This window comes from Dysidea avara, chromosome 4, assembly GCF_963678975.1.
Source record: "Dysidea avara chromosome 4, odDysAvar1.4, whole genome shotgun sequence".
In the NCBI taxonomy this organism is placed as follows: Eukaryota; Metazoa; Porifera; class Demospongiae; order Dictyoceratida; family Dysideidae; genus Dysidea; species Dysidea avara.
The window spans coordinates 38,014,513-38,032,348 of NC_089275.1; the positions used below are offsets into that span (position 1 = coordinate 38,014,513).

Sequence of the window (17,836 nt, forward strand, 5' to 3'; positions counted from 1 at the left end):
TTCCGGCACCATGTATGCGCGCATGAGCTTAATTCAAGGTAGCCTGGCACACCCGACTCTCAGCGTAATAAAATTATGTTCAGGTAGTTATCTGAGGAAAAGTCACGTCCGGGCAAGGCCGGAGGAGACGGTCCGGTTGGTCAGGCCTGAGCCGGACCAATAATCTGGAGTTGAACCAACTAGCTGACCAGCTCGAACTACATTACTCTCATGCAATCTTTGGACGATCACATCTACATGTAGCTACGTACATTTTACAGATGTTATTGAAAATGCATGACACGAGTAGTTACCTAGTTTCTCAGCCTAACTAAAGCACAGAACTACATAATTATGCGGGCGGTGGACTGGAAACAGAGAATTTATTTGGAGTGGCCTAAACGTAAGCTTAATTATTAGTTTCTCATCCCCGCCTGCATCACCGTTTTCTTACCTCATCAAGGATTTTTTACACCACTGGTGGCTAAGGGAGGCCAATTAGCACCTTTTATAGTTGGTACCTTTTATAGTTGGTACCTTGCTAGAGTATAGCCTAAGAAAATTGCATTTTCAGTCATTTTAGCTAGCTAATTCAGCTATCTAGTTAGTAAAAAATAAATAAAAACCCGCCCTCCCGCACTGCTATTTTGAGCACAGGAGGATGAGAAAGTAATAATTAAGTTTATGTGGCCTTATTCAACAGTTTTTGTGGTAGCCGTCTATTCAAATGAGTACCGTAATTTGCTTTTTTTTCTGTTGTAAAATAACTGTCGTATGGAAAATTAGTACGACACGAAAATTTTTATACAAGATCGAGCAGTCATTTACGTAAATCATGCAAAAATATTTTTACACGAAAATTTTAATCACGAAAAATTTTTGCTCGGAAATAAAGCGAATTACGGTATTGCATCCATACTTGTAGCAGCTTACTGACTATGCAGGAAACTTTGGCTGAAGTTTTATGAGCCAAGAAAACACATAACTAAAGTCATATATTTTTGGTTGTACGTATAAATGATCCACTAGTAACTGCACTGTGTTATTGTCATAATATTGTTGCATGCATAGTTCAGGGATGACACAAATATAGAAATGATCCAAGGATTCATAATCATTTACACAAGCACTAATGGGAGAATTCTAGTACTTTATCAGTACACTGAATCAAATGAGATTAATTCTGAAGTGCAAACTGATGGAAGAACGTATGCTAGAAACATTCCTCTCCCTGTGACTAGAGATACGGTGAATGTGCTAGATGTTGCTGTATTCATAACAGCAAATGGCATTGTCTACCCATGGAGTAATTCATTTAGTGTTGTACGATGTAGTGAAAGAACCAGCCTTATTACAACAAGTAAGTATATCAAGACACACGGTAGTGTGTCGTGCGGCCCAAGAAGCCGGCGCGCCACACCGTGAGTATATTGACAGGAACAAAGAAAACGTCATTTTCACACCTTTGTATCTCGGTGATCCCTTATCCGATTGGAACCAAATTTGCTACAGAGTTGCCCGCCAGCCAGGGGAGTCTACATTCCACATTTGAAGGAAATCGCTCCAGCAATTTCCGAGGTACGAGCTGCCAACGTATCGATTTTTTCTCTTGGTTTATTTTTTTTTCTTCGTGTTTTCACACACTTGCAAAAATTGCTATAAAACGCAAACGCGTGCTCCGATCGCCTTGAAATTTGGCACACAGTAAGGGAGTCCAAAGGCGAATTCTAGTATCAAATTTGGTACAAATCTGATGATTGGTTCAGGAGTTATGACCGATTATTCGCGTAAAACAAGATCGATTTGTTGTCACGCCTACAGGGTAAACCGCTCCATAGAATGAGTTGAAAATTGCTATGTAGATGGAGTAACCATCGTAGGAGTGCCTTTTGGTGGTTAGAAAGGAATCGATGTAAAGACTACGGAGATATGACACAAAACCCAACCTATGTCACAAGTACGCGATCGCTTTTTATGAATAACAAAAAGTATTAGTTTTTACGTCTACTAGGCAAACCGCTTAGAGCAATGAGCTGAAAATCGGTGTATAGCTGGAATAATCTTTATAGAAAGTCCTTGCAGTAGTATAGAAGAATTGGATTACAAACCACTGAGTTATGATTCGAAAGCCAACTCCGTGTAGCAAATGCGAGATCGAGATACTCTAATAGAACAGTCACCCTAATAGAGCATTCAGCTAATTTACTTCATTATAGAATTCTATTACATTGCAAGTTATTCTGTAGGGAGTTCAGCTGCAAACAGTTAATCTTATAGACAGTTCAGCAAGAAACAAATCACCCTGTGGAGAGTTAAGCTACAAATATATCACCGTAGAGATTCAGAACATTACAAGTCACACTGAAGAGAGTTCAGCTATAAACAAGTCATGCACCCTGTAGAGAGTTCACCTACAATTAAGTAACTCTCTAGAGAATTCAGCTACACACAAGTCACTGTGGAGAGAGTTCAGCTACAAACAAATTATTATATTATATTATATTACTGTGCAAGACCTCAAAATAGAGTATAAGAGCACACTATAGTTATAAAATTAATTAAGTAAGGATTTAAAATGTTCTACACTTGATGAATTAATTACAGATTCCGGAAGATTGTTCCATTGTCGAATTGCTGAAGGAAAAAAAGGTGTAGTGGTAGGAGTTGATTCTGGTGGGAGGTAGTAAAAATCGCAGTTGGTGCCCTCTTGTATTATGAATAGATGGTCGGGGGGAAAGGATATCATCTGTGTATATTTCTACTAAATCATTAACAATCTTGTACAAGTATTATCAATTTTGATTCATTTCTTCTCTCTGCTAAAAGTCTTAAAATCAATTCTTTCCAACATTTCTGTAACATTAGCATAAGGTGATTAATTATTAAATATAAACCTCACTGATCATCTTTGGACAGCTTCAACTAAGTCAATATTCCTTTGAGTATATGGAGACCAGATGGCAGAGGCATATTCTAGTATAGGCCTAATCATGCTACTATAACATTTTGCTTTAATACTAGTTGGACAGTGCTTAACCTGTAGAGAGATCAGCTACAAACATAACACTTTGCAGAGAGTTCAGCTACAAACAATCAACCTTTAGAGTGATCAGCAACAAACAAATCAACCTGTAGAGAGATAAGCTAGAAACAAATCACCCTGTACAATGGCGGATCCAGGATGGGGCATTTGGGGCAAATGCCCCCCCCCCCCTCACCTTGTGGAGGAGCCATAGATCTACTTCTGATTAAAATACTAAACTTTTAATATGCCAGGCCAAGATCAGCTTATAAACTAACTCACGAAAATATGCACATTTTATTACGACTCACCTGAAACTAAAGCGAACCAAAGTCAAACTAACTATGAAACTGTCACCCAGCACCTTCGTACGTACTAAGCGCCCCCAAAAATAATTATCGCGTTTGTGTTATTATTATATTATATTATATTTATTACTGTGCAGCAATCAAAAGATTATAACGCACAGGTGTGATCATAAAAGTTACTTAAGTTATTACAAAACTCATTAGGGGTAGAGGAATTAATTACATCAGCAGGGAGCGAGGGGTCACCAACTGCTTCGAAATCTCGTACACCTTCAGTAAAATCCTGCCTGAAATACGAAATCTTATGTTGTTATCGTGATTCTGATTCTATACTCGTTCTGGTACCGTAGCTTACACTCAACTGCTCCTGCACAAAAGTAAGAATGAAATCCGATGTTCCGCTCCGCTTCGGATTTGTATAATCAAGTTGTGGAAGCCGCACAAAACCAGGAGCTGTGGGAAAGAAGCCGCACAAAACCAGGAGAGAATGAAATCCGATGTTCCGCTCCGTTTCGGATTTATATTAAGCGAGTTGTGGAAGCCAAACAAAACCAGGAGTTGTGGGAAAGAAGCCAACAAACCAGGAGAGAATCCATGCAAACTGTTTAAAAGTAAGAATAAATTCCGTTGTTACGCTCCGTTTCGGATTTATATTAAGTGAGTTGTGGAAGCCAAACAAAACCAGGAGCTGTGGGAAAGAAGCCAAACAAAACCTGGAGAATCCATGCAAACTGCTCCTGCACAAAAGTGAGAATGAAATCCGATGTTCCGCTCCGCTTCGGATTTACTTAGCAAACTACAAACTTAGCAAAACTTCATAAACTTAGCAACACACCAACTACAAAAGCAACTTAAGCATACACTGAGATGCTCCTGGTTTTGTGGGGTTTCGCGCGGGATTTCCCCTGAATGATTGGCCTTGTTTACTGGTTTATAAGGGCTTCACCTGCGAGTTGCTCCTGGTTTTGTAGGGTTTCGTTTAATAGTTATGCCTATAGGCTTTACTCCTGGTTTATATGGCTTCGCAATTCCTCTCAATTTCGTGAGGCTTTGCTCTTACATGCCTGCTGAACTTCTGTTTCTTTCTCCCACTATATTTTGGTGATTTCAGAACTTATCACTCTACACCAACCTGTAATTTAAAATCAGATTTTGCAGCTCTCGTTCGATTTTGTGAAATCCGTGAAATCTTGTGAAATTTGTTCAAGATTTTGAAATCCGTACCGCTTTTTTGTGAGTTGGTGACCCCTCGGCAGGGAGTTGGTTCCATAATTTGATGGTTGATGGGGAAAAGGAAAATTTGTATGCATCAATTAGAGTCATTGGTTGATGATAGTAGCCACTCCTTAAACTTGAAAGTTTAGGGGTAAGATCATCTGTAGGCACAATCAAATATCCGTTAATTATTTTGTAAAAAGTACTTAATTTAGCTTGGGTTCTTCTTGCCTGTAACAATGGTAGATTAAGAGAAGACAACATGTTAGTAACACTTGAATATCTTGAAAAGTCATTAAAGCAAAATCTAGCAGCAGTTCTCTGGATTGATTCTAGCTTGTTTATATTCAACAAGGTGTGGGGATCCCAAGCAGACGCAGCATATTCAATGATTGGACGAACCATAATCTTGAAACAATTACATTTAATGTGAGTAGGACATTCGCATAAGTTACGATACAAAAAGTTGTTTACTTGTTTGGCCTTGTTGGTAATCCTTTGGACATGTTCATTCCATGAAAGGTTGCTTGAAATTGTTACGCCAAGGTGTTTGAGACATTCAGAGCCTTTTAACCAGCTTTAAAGACTTCACAGCCATCTGCAAAGGCCAAAATGGTAAAAACCAACAGTGAGATACTACTAAGAGGTGTATTATTTGTTGCTTCAAAAATGGAGCAACTAACTAGAAGATCTGCCACTCACAACTTTCCTGTTTGTGCCCCTCCCCTTGTCAGGTCCTGGATCCGCCCCTGCTGTAGAGAGTTCAGCTAACAAATCACCTTGTAGAGAGATCAGCTACAAACAAATCACCCTGTAGAGAGATCAGCTAGAAACTAGACACAATGTAAGGAGTTCAGCTACAAGCAAATCATCCTGTAGAGAGATCAGCTACAAACAAATCACCTTATAGAGAGTTCAGCTACAAACAAATTACCCTGTAGAGAGATCGGCTACAAATAAATCACCCTGTAGAGAGTTCAGCTACAAACAAATCAACCTGTAGAGAGATCAGCTACAAACAAATGACCTTATAGAGAGTTCAATTACCCTGTAGAGAGATTGGCTACAAATAAATCACCCTGTAGAGAATTCAGCTTCAACCTGTAGAGAGATCAGCTACAAACAAATGACCTTATAGAGAGTTCAGCTACAAACAAATTACCCTGTAGAGAGATCGGCTACAAACAAATCACCCTGTAGAGAGTTCAGCTACAAACAAATCAACCTGTAGAGAGATCAGCTACAAACAAATGACCTTATAGAGAGTTCAGCTACAAACAAATTACCCTGTAGAGAGATCGGCTACAAACAAATCACCCTGTAGAGAGTTCAGCTTCAACCTGTAGAGAGATCAGCTACAAACAAATGACCTTATAGAGAGTTCAGCTACAAACAAATTACTCTGTAGAGAGTTCAGCTACAAACAAATCAACCTGTAGAGAGATCAGCTACAAACAAATGACCTTATAGAGAGTTCAGCTACAAACAAATTACCCTGTAGAGAGTTCAGCTACAAACAAATCAACCTGTAGAGAGATCAGCTACAAACAAATAACCTTATAGAGAGTTCAGCTACGAACAAATTACCCTGTAGAGAGTTCAGCTACAAACAAATCAACCTGTAGAGAGATCAGCTACAAACAAATGACCTTATAGAGAGTTCAGCTACAAACAAATTACCCTGTAGAGAGATCGGCTACAAACAAATCACCCGTAGAGAGTTCAGCTACAAACAAATCAACCTGTAGAGAGATCGGCTACAAACAAATGACCTTATAGAGAGTTCAGCTACAAACAAATTACCATGTAGAGAGATCGGCTACAAACACATCAACCTGCAGAGAGATCAGCTACACACAAATCAACTTGTAGAGAGATCAGCTACAAACAAATCACCCTGTAGAGAGATCAGATAGAAAGCGGTTTGCCTGATAGACACGAAAACTAATAGTATTTTTATTCATAAAAATCGATCGCGTAATTTTGACACAGGTCGGGTTTTGTGTCATATCTCCGTGGTCTTTATCCCGATTCCTTTCAAACCACAAAAAGGCACTCCTACGATGGTTGCTCCATCTACATAGCGATTTTCAACTGATTTCTCAAAGGAGTTTACTCTGTAGACGTGACAGACCTTCGACCTTATTTTACGTAAATAATCGGTCATAACTCCGTGAATGTTCATCGAATTCCTACCAAAGTTGGTACAGAGATCCGCCTTAATGAGCCCTTTACGTGTGCCAAAGTTCAGCCCGATCCGAGCACGAATTCGTGTTTTATGGCGGATTTTGTGAAGTGTGCGAAATAAAGAAGTAGAAGAAGAAAAAAACGAAGAAATTAAAACGAAATTTTGTTCGCTCGTATCTCAGAAATGGCTGAAGCGATTTTCTTCAAATTTGGTGTGTAGACTCCCCTTGCTGGCCGGCACTTCTCTAGCAAATTTGGTTCCAATCGGATAAGGGATCACAGAGCTACATAGGTTTGAAAATTGCGTTTTCTTTCTTCCTGTTAATATACTCATGGGTGGCACGCCGGCTTCTTGGGCCGCACGACACACTACCGTGTGTCTTGATACTCCACACTTAGATGTTGAATAAATATTTTGTAGATCTGCCCTGTCCAACTTTAATGATGCCAGCAAATGGAAATATTAGATGTAATGGAAATCAAACAAAAGGAACTACATGTAATTTTGAGTGCAATATTGGCTACATGATTGTTGGATCTACTGTACGCACATGCCTTCCCACAAGCGAATGGTCAGGAAGTTCTACTAGTTGTGAAATTTTGCTGTGTGAGCCACTTAGTGCTCCTAAAAATGGATTGCTAATCTCACCATGTGACACACAACCTGGAGCAATCTGTAATGTGCAGTGTTCTGAAGGATACTATTCCATTTCTTCCAATGCTGTTCAAGTGTGCAGATTAAGCAGTGACAATACTGTGCACTGGAGTGATCCACCAATATGCAATGGTTAGCTTCTTTATTTGGCTTCATATGTAAACAAGTAAAAGGAAAAATTAGGAATTTAAGTTGGATTAGGAAAAAGTAGTGAAACAAGGGAATAGCTAAATAGTAGCTAAACAAGAGAAGTTGTGTATTACCTGCAGATATACAAATGACAATTTAATCTCTATACTTCAGTCTATAACCATGATTGAAATAGGGATTAAATTCAATATAATTATCTGTCGGTACAGTGATCCCTCTACTACCCAAACTCATTGGACCTTAGGTGTGTTTGGATAATGGAAAAGTTCAGATAAATGAAGGCCGTAAATTTATATATAGGTTAAAAATACTCTATTAGAGCATACCATTTAGGAAAAATAATCTAATAGAACAGTCACTTCCACAGTTTAAATAATAGATTGTGTCGGTTAATCAATGGATAATGGAGGAAATACTGTATACACAATCACTGTAGTTTCACTATTTTTTAGAAGTTCCTTTGTATCGCAACTTTTCATTTGATTCCTAATCCAACTTTAAATTCCACTTTTTTGCCTACTTTACCAGGCACATGCCCACAAACAGATGGGGACAATCTATGGGTGCGCACTTCATTTCCTGAAATTGAAAAAACCTCTTGTCTGTGTGTTGGTGTGTTTCTCCAACACCCATGTGAGCTACAGAAAAAATTTTCTACAGCTCACATGGGTGTTGGATAAATACACAAACATGCAGACAAGCGGTTTTTCAATTTCATTCAATGAATAAAGGCTGTTTGCATACTATAAATTATTAAGGTTTAGGTTTCTATTTTCATCTTACTTACTTGAAAAGGGTGAGGCTGGCCACTGAAACCAACTAGCTCATTGGAGTCATTTGTGCGTACGTTCAATGTAAGGCCAGTTAGACAAGATGAAATAATTATTAAGATGCCATGAGCGTCTACAGTAGGAGCTGTACCCCAAACCCCACAGCTAACAAAATTATCCATAGATTTAATCTTTAATATATGCCCCTTAATATTCAATCTCAAATAGTCTGATTTTCAGTTTTTTGAAAGACATCCATGCAGATCTTTTGTATCCATAGTGCCTTGTAGTATCATACAAGTGAATAGAATGTATACCACACATATTGTTTATGAAACAGATTCAACATTAATTATGCAGTGCACTACTAATGGAATTGTGCATAAGGTGCACATGCTCTTTCTAGATATTAAATTAATTCAAATTTTTGGATTGTGGACTCTAGCTAAGGAAGCGTTACGTCAAGCAAACCACTTTAAACCACAAATTATTATGCAGAGAAGTGTCTTCTTAACTGTTTTATAAATTGTCTTAGTCTATCATGTTTTCAAATGCAAATTCTCTACACAAAGAGTCATAGTTGCTCTTAATTTTCATTTGTAATCAAACAGAAAAAACACATCTCCTTTCAACTTGAAAAGTTACACCATTCCTGGTAGCTTCATGGCAAGACACATTATTTTTTAGTTGTCATGCCTGTTACAGCATGTGGGCTAGCCCCTACTGAACTGTTCATTTGTGACTCTCATAGTTATCACTTAAAATCTGACATGTAACATCAATTATTAGTATAAGTTCAATTTGCATTGATAAAAGAGCACATTTATAAAATGTGACTGGGCCTACGAAAGCAGGGCATGTGGGCACATAATTATGTAAATTTTGCCTTAATTGTTTTCAAGCTTTCATGACTCGTATCTTTTTATGTTACCAACCTATGGCCATGTAATCTTCAACTCTTTTAATACATTTAATTAGCTTTAAACCACAACAAGGTGAATTACTTTAATTTCATTGGCTACTTACAGGTATCCAAATCCTGTAGATCCCTTGTTCATGTCTCAATAGATCCCTGTCTCTGGGGCAATACAAAACATGACAATTACATGCCTGTAACATTGGCAACGTATGTGCATTTAACTGGATAGCAAGTGCCGCGACATGCATTACAAGTACAGGGAGGTGTATTAGGCTTGTTAATGCTACATTTCTTGTGTCACAAGCAGCTGTGAAGGTACAACAATGAGCTGTAGTCTAAATTAGTTAGACATCAAAACACGGGGTACTACAGAATTTAGAACCCCTCAGGCCTTGTAGTAGTGATTGTTTTGCTCGTGCGCCACAACACAGGGCTTTTCAGGTTTCTAAATTCCGTAGAACCCTGTGTTTCAATGTCTAATTATTATATAGTATAATACAAATTACAGAATGCAAGTATTCTATACCATTACTGAGATATGACCTGTTATGTGATGGGGTGTAGTTTGTGCCCACATGCCCTGTTTTCATAGGCCCAGTCACAAATAATCATATTATATCCATTCACAATGCTTTTAATAGCATTATGCATGTGGCTACATACTCAGTACTCCTCTGCTCAATACAAACTATATACTGTAATTACTTTTTGTCATGCTTCAATGGCATGCAATTCAGTTGAGCAATACTTAGTTTACATAGCAAAAGTTAGTTTATATAGCAATGGTTAGTTTACACTGAAGGTCACATGTGACTTCTGGCTACGAATTTAATTATTGCAACTGAACTTAAATTACACTGTATATGAAATTGTGGTTGGGATCTTAAGTTTGATAATGTTTCTTAGACCAGGGACTAAGAAAGTTTTGTAGATATACACTGTGCATAAAGGTAGAGTGGCTAACTACACATGTACAGGTCAGTGGGTTAGTGGAATTGGATTCCGTAAACAAGAAACAGTGTACAGATAAACACCTTATAAACCACAAAATCGAAAGGATTAAATCACAGCTGAAATGCTATTATTAATAAAAGATCTTATCTTAAAGCTGGGATCACATAAAGAAATGTTGAATTGTACTATTAGTAAATTTGTATGACTTTATATGTCAGTATTTCCAGCTCCACTCAGATTTTAAGGCAATATAGGGGTGGGGCTTGGCTCTAGCTAAGTAAGAGTAGCTTTCAGTGCCCTATGGTCCCTCTTTTTGTAAATGAGCATGCTCTCACTTGTCAGCCTGCCAAACGTTTATGGTGAAATTGACAATGCCAAAGAGGGGTTCATCCAAAGTACTTAAATCCCCAGCTCTTTTATGGCCCTGCATTTTAAAAGCAAATTTAACTTAAGTATACATTGTACTTGTTACTCACAATTTTAAAGATTTAGGGGGTAATTTTCCCCCATAGCAATCCTAGAATAAGTACTGCCTGCAGCTATACTAGTGGATGTTTATTCCCTACTTCAGTCATGGCTATATGACTGACAAGGTGTATGTGACCAGCTAAGTGAAAATCCACTCTTTTTCACAAAATTATCTTTCTATAAACAGGTATTGTACATAAAAGTCTATGATGGAATAAAAATCAAACTCTTCACATAAAAATCTCTTCAGTTTGCAGTGAAACAAGAACAAGAGACCTACAGTATACACCATTGATTCATGGAGAGTATAGCATATGTAAGAAAATCTTTTTTGTTTCATTATACAGTTACGGGTACATGAATTGTGGGCACTAGGTATGACTGAGTCTATTATGCTTTTGAAATTGCCTTTCATGCTTTTGAGCAACACTCCTAAACTTCTGTTATTGTGCTCCAATTATGTACTTATGCTCAGTTTTCCCCATAGTGCCCCAAATACAGTATATTCTTTAAAAATTGTATCTTGATGCCCTATTATATAAGGTTAGAGGTTAGATGTTTATATTCTATTAGGGTATTTCAATTTATGTGATGACAGTTCTATTAGAGCATCTCAATCTTTGGCCATTTTTCCCTCAATTGTAGTTGTAAATCTCATTGGTAACTGTTACAGTGCAATTATCTGTTTCATTAGACTATTTTGGATCCAAAATGTGCAGAATTGCAACTTCTCTGATCCAGAATGCCCAAAAGTTTGTGTTTGTTATGTGCATTATGCTTAATGCTTTTGTGTATCTATTATTCCCATAATAGTTATACTGGCTTATGTAATGGTGCAAGCCGAATGGGCACTTATTTGTGTGGCAACAGAAGTTGAATTGCTATTGTCATTTTTACAGGGCTTCTTTGTGCACATGCAGAATGAACCGACTTGTAGCTTATTTCAGTTGTGAATATGATGTTGTGAATTATGATCAAATCATTAAGCACCTGTAATTTATTTGTCATATGTGGCCTACTGAGTAAAAACCGGCCATTTTCACAATTTCCTCAATGTCCATTTTATTGCTTCTCTGTTATCTATAGTAACAAAGAAGTGGACAGCAAAAGTTTCAGCCTTTTGTGATGAATAGTCTTGGAGTTATAGCAATAGACAGTTGGGACAGGCATAAACCCGATTTGTACAGCAACAATACGGCAAATATATTATAGGTGCTTACATAATCAATTATAACTCATGACTGAAACAAGCTGCAAAGATGGGATTTGGCTCAGTCTGTTCAAGATGAACTGGTGCATCGATTAAGGTAGTGTTTTTCCTATACATCTCCATGTGGGCAAAGAAAAGGGCCATTTCAACAATTAAATTATGATGGTAAACTTTATTTCTACCACATCATACATAAGTGCCCATAACTATCTAAGCTGTACAAACACGAAACAAAGATTTCTTACTCCCAATGAACAGGAGCATCTGGTGGTGTATAGATTTTATTAATTTGAGCTTTGTTTCAGTACATAACAAAACGATTAATATGTGTGTAAAATTTTTATGTAGCATGTGTATTTTTACGCAGTTTATTTCAATACGTTTATTAAATAGCAAAATAGAATTTTGTGAAAACAGCCGGTTTTCACTCAGTGGGTCACATAATTATAGTTGTTGTACAAATCAAATCACTTGCAGTTCCAACTGTCAGGCCCGTAGCCAGGGGGGGTTCGGGGGGTTCTGAAGAACCGCCCTCTTGGAAAAAAGGTCCACAATTTCAGTAAAAAGGTTCATAATTTAACCAAAAAGGTTCACAATTTTAGTATACAAGTCCAAATTTTCAGGAGGAAAAGTCCATTAGCTACAGTTTACTAATAAAAAGCTAAATTAAGTGCTCCGAGTAACTCATTCAGTGCTTGTATTAAATGCATTGCAAGATCGAGATACTCTAATAGAGCAGTCAACCGCTCTAATAGAACAATCACTCTAATAGAGCAGTCACAATTACATTTTCTTTTAAAAGCTACTTAAGTTACATGTAGATTGTCTAAACCGAGCTTTCATTAAAATATAAGATTTTAGTGGACAAGTCCCTCCATGCAGAGCCCACGAATAGCATCCATGCTTCAACTCCATGCAATGTGTAAATTTCATTGTTTAAGACACTCTTTGTTCTGCTCCACTGCCCCTGTTGATCATGGCAGAGTGCTCAATCTTTCCCATTCTTGTTCACTGTGATATTTCAATATATACTACTCCTTTATGACTATATATTGTAATATAGTTAGCCATATGCAGTATAAGTTATATATAGAAAATAGTCAGAAAATGCCACCAGTTTCAATCTCCAGACTCCAATTTTCAAACATTTTCTGGGGGGGCATGCCCCCAGATCCCCCTAGAAAGCACACCCAGTCTCAGTACCTTTATTAATCATCATGCAAGTAAAGGTCCACTTTTGGTCAAAAAGAACCCCCCTTTCAAAATCCCTGGCTACGGGCCTGACTGTCTAGTGCTATAACCCAACAAAATTTTAGCTGTCTACTTATTTGTTACTATTGGTAGTAGTAAACGTAATGTGCAAAAATTGTGGGTTTGCTCAGCTAGTCACATATGACTGAAGTAGGAGTTTAATGTAGAGTAGGCAACCCTCTTGTTTCATTAATGTTTAATTCCATGAGTTTTACTCAGATTTACAATTCCTTGTTACTGGCATCTTTACCTTATTAGCCAGTTACTATAAGAAGTTTGTTGGATCCTAACTGTAGCCTTACTACTAATTAAACGATACCTAATAATACTATTTGTATTTTTTTCTTCCAGAAATAGAATCATGTACTCCTAATCCATGTCAGCATGGTGGAACCTGTGTGACCAATGAAAACAGATCTTTTACTTGCAACTGTTCAGGAACTATGTACACTGGTGGAGCCTGTGACAATGGAATCATCAGCATACCAAACTATCCACAATTTACTATAAACACTCAGTATATATTCTCTGTAAAAGCTAAACCTGAAGAGGACCTTGTACTTATATTTAGTCCTGAAGACAGATCTTGCGTTATGGTAAACCCCCTAAAACTGAAATTTAATAAAGCTGTACACGAGAATAGTTTTACTATTTCAGTTAACAAGAGTGGCCTGTTTAAACTTACCTATAAACTAACTGGCACAAGTTCTTCCAATTTTTTCCAACCTCTGCCAAGCAATATAACAGTGATGGATAACCATACAGTTGAGACTACAGGAAATGGGCTACAGAAAGGTATACTACAATCTGAATGCTGTATCATACATAATATACATATAAACGTCAGTCACATTTGGATAATAGTTTACTGCTACATGCATGTCCAAGGAATAACAAAGGCATCTAATCAGTGGTAACACATTTAGCAGTAACAATGGATTTGTTTATCCAATTGCTATATCTGTTGTGAAGCTCAATTCTCAATTGTGACCCAGTCTGAGGAAACTGGTCTTATCGCCCATGTCAGCAGATTCGATTTTTCACCCAGGACACACAGCTACATGAATAAACTATCTAATTCCACACTTAAAATCAGCCAGACTTGAGTGGTCTGGTTTTGCTGGCTGCTTTTCCCGAGCCCAGTGGCGATCCATACGTGTGGTGTGGGGCCTTAATGCATGGAGCTCTGGTCAGCCTGGGAATGACTGTATGTGGCTGTACAGCTCTGTGGAGTTGAATAAGTACCTCAGCTGTAAATTTCCTTTCATTTTAGCCAGTTTTGAGACTTCAATGGCTCAAAACTTGGCCAAATTCATCCCTCGGCCTTCCTTTTCAATTTTTGAACACCATCTCGGTTTAAAAACTATCTACATGAGCAGAGTTAATGAGGACATTGCAGTGGTGGATCTAGGATTTTTAAAAGGGGGTTTCTGAAAGTTGGTATAGCTGAATAAGGCACCTGATGACATTTCTCCAGAAAATTTTGAGATTTTAGAAGCTCTGAGACTAGATTTTAGGCTACTTTTAGTTAGCAATTACAATAATTAAAATCCAATGCTTTAAACTGCAAATACTATAGCACAAAATAAGCTGTAGCTTTGATTGCTCTCGATCGTGTTCAATGCAGTAAGGGATGAAAAGTGAAGGGTTTAATAGCTATATATGGTGTTAGTTAAGTGCAGCTGCTTGCATGCTACTGAAATACAGTGGTACATAGTTTTTTGATATTACAAATTGTCAGCACAACAATGTTTATGTATTTAGACTGCCACTGAGCTAATTTTAAAAGGGGGTTTCTGTCGAAACCCCAGAAACCCATCTGTATCTGCCACTGCATTGGTATACTTTCTGGAGAACAGTTTTAGTGCTTTGAATTTGTACCAGTATAGTGAAACCTGTTTGTTTAGGTTGCCAAGCCAAAATTTCTTTGTAGATGGAATTTAGGTCAGTTTGTGATGATGTGTCTATGCCTTCAAACCTCATGATGGTCCGTTTACAAAGAACATAATTAGACAGCTTTTGTTGTAAAGTTAAAATTCTAACTGTTAGTATCCACATCATTTACTATGCATGTAAAATAAACAAGTACTGGGAGTATTGGAGTCTCCACTTCTTTGTAATGTATCTAGCTCCTTGTTTACATTACCTTCTAACACAGCACAGTTTGAAATAAATTGTAGTGTTAATCGGTTGAGCCTCACAGTGTCATACCAGGCCCACCTGGAAGGGAAAGTTAAGAGGGAGGGTACAATGTGAATGCATTCTGGGTTTGCCATCTGTGGTTACATGAGTGTCACAGTGGGTATTTTCTACACTCTAAAAATATTGTACAACATAGCTACAGTGTACAAGACATGCCATGTTCCTACAACAAGTGCTCAATAAACTTTTGATATAATACAAGACACTTAATAAAAGATACTAAAATTGTAGCAATAAAACATAGAGTCAGCTGTAAAAAACTGTACAATGTTATAGTTGCTGTGTTTAAACCATTGGGTGCTCCTTTTTCCGCGCAGGAAAAAGGAGCATGCACCCAATGGTTTCCCTATGCTGGAAACACAGTATAACATGGCTATATTGTAGAATACTTTGGGCATATAGAAAATCCTCCAATAAAAGCAAATTATTTTTAACTCTAATGAGTATATCCTAACCCTCGTCTTGTTGTGTGGGGCTAGGCCCGGCTTAGCATAATTTGCAATTTATTTCAAACCATGGTATGCTGACCTCGGTTAGAAGATAGCATGAATAAGATGTTTGCTTTTGTATGTGCTAGCATGCTCCATGCATAAAGCAGCACAATATTATTGTTGGCAGATGCTGAGCATATTGTTGTGGAATGCACTTTTATTTATCGTATAATGTACCATCATGTTTAAGTAATTAAATTGTAACATTCTCTGCAGAAATTTTGAGGCCAACACAATTGTAACAATATGACGTGGAAATTACATCTATGGTCATAATCATGACATGTATAATTTATTATTAATTTTGATTGTATTATTAGTACATTGCGTATTAGTGAGTGCTGTCAATATTCAATATGTTTATATGCTAGTTAATCACATAAGTATGTATATTTGTAGATCCATGTGACAATAAATGTGAACATTTTTGTAAATCCCAAAATGGTAAATGTGCATGTCGCTCTGGCCACATTCTTGCCAGTGATGGATTCAGCTGTCTCAAATGTGCCTCTGTCATGGATGGTATCATTTCACCTACATGGAATGTTGCTATATGCAACAAAAGTAATTTTAGTTTGCCACTTGTGTGCAGTGGATCATTGCTAAATGATCAGTGGGTGCTGACATCTGCCAGTTGTGTGTGTAGTGCAAAGAACAACAATGATTTGGTTGTGAGGAGTGGAAAAGCGCACACATGCAGTGTATCAGAAAGCAAAGAAACTGAACATTCTATTAAAGACATCTACTGCTATTCTAATTTCAGGTCTACTGATTTAGATTTCGACCTGGCTTTGATAAAGCTAAACACAACTAATGTTACCAAAGAATTGCATAACATCAGACCGGTATGTATACAGCGTGGAAGGGTAAGAGAACAAGTACGACCAAATGATCAAGTAATATATTTTGGCTGGGGAAACATTGCAAGTGCAACACCTGATCATGCAATACTCAACAAGTCAATAAGCACAGTTGTAAATAAGAGAAGATGCAAATCTTCATTTTTAAAGGAAATCATTGCAAATACCTTTTTTTGCACAATGACGAATACGTTTGATGCTTGTGCTGGAAATATTGGATCTGGAGTGGTAGCTATATCTGTTCATAATAACAAGCCCCTTTTACTGCGGGGTGTTATTAGCAAGTCTACCAATGAGTGTGGACAGCCTGGCTCTTTTATTGCTAATTCTGAAGTTCAATCTAAGAATATTCAAAAATGGATCCAGAAAATCTTTAATCTCTAACTTTTCTGTACTTTGAACCTGATCCCTTGAAAACTGGACACATGCATAACACTTAGCATTAGCATTTAGTTTGTTACTTGTAGAGGTTTAGAAACTTTGTTGTGTGGTTTTACCCTTAGCATTTATACGTACATGTATGCATGACAAAACACTTGAATAGTATGGCAATACTGTTGTAGTTTTATTGCAATTACATGTAATGGATTAAAAGTGTGCAATTTTTCCTTAATAGTCTGTTGGCACTGAGAATAATGCATGCTGGATATTTTGTAAAGCTGTTAAAAAATGTGTAATTATATAACTATGTACTAGTGTAACAGACTGACATGTTTTACTCAGTTGCATGCATAACTACAAATTTACTACTATATTGCTTACAAATTTGCTCTATAAAAGTAGAAGTACTGCAAGGAATTACTCTCTTAGGATGGACAACTGCATGTGGTAAATTTTTATAATAACAACTGTATTAGATTTGACGACAAATGACGTCTTGAAAACAAAGGACGTTGTCTTGAAAACAGCGCACACACATGAAGTATTGCTTAATGTAAGGATCTGATGGATGCAAACACCTGCGGGATACCTTTTAGGGTATGTTAAATGCTTGATTTTGTCACATACTTTAATCCTGTAGGTAAACAGAAATTGCTTACATACTGTTTGTCTGTTTCTTGGATAAACACTTCTACTGCTTCTCTGTATAAACAGCTTTAAATTGTAAGTAGCTTTCATAATCATGCATACTGTTTATTGTATGCTGTGCAGGTTCTTAACTAGCAACTAATAGAGAGCAACAATATTCTATAAA

The 17,836-nt window shown here is 37.3% G+C and overlaps 1 protein-coding gene across 1 annotated transcript; it reads left to right on the plus strand.

Moving 5' to 3' along the window:
• Positions 1-998: 998 nt before the first annotated feature.
• On the plus strand, positions 999-17,250 carry LOC136253430 (uncharacterized). Its single transcript, XM_066046099.1, has 4 exons — positions 999-1,339; positions 7,133-7,498; positions 13,440-13,883; positions 16,181-17,250. The coding sequence occupies exons 1-4, from the start codon at positions 1,075-1,077 to the stop codon at positions 17,023-17,025; spliced, it is 1,920 nt and encodes a 639-aa protein (XP_065902171.1). The 5' UTR covers positions 999-1,074; the 3' UTR covers positions 17,026-17,250.
• The last annotated feature ends 586 nt before the right edge of the window (positions 17,251-17,836 follow it).

What these genes read in the sequence shown, in the direction of transcription:
- LOC136253430 (XM_066046099.1), top strand. Translation starts at nt 1,075, where the DNA reads ATGATCCAAGGATTCATAATCATTTACACAAGCACTAATGGGAGAATT. An exon ending in AACCAGCCTTATTACAACAA is followed by an intron (nt 1,340 to 7,132) that starts GTAAGTATATCA and finishes AATATTTTGTAG; the next exon opens with ATCTGCCCTGTCCAACTTTA. An exon ending in AGGAAATGGGCTACAGAAAG is followed by an intron (nt 13,884 to 16,180) that starts GTATACTACAAT and finishes GTATATTTGTAG; the next exon opens with ATCCATGTGACAATAAATGT.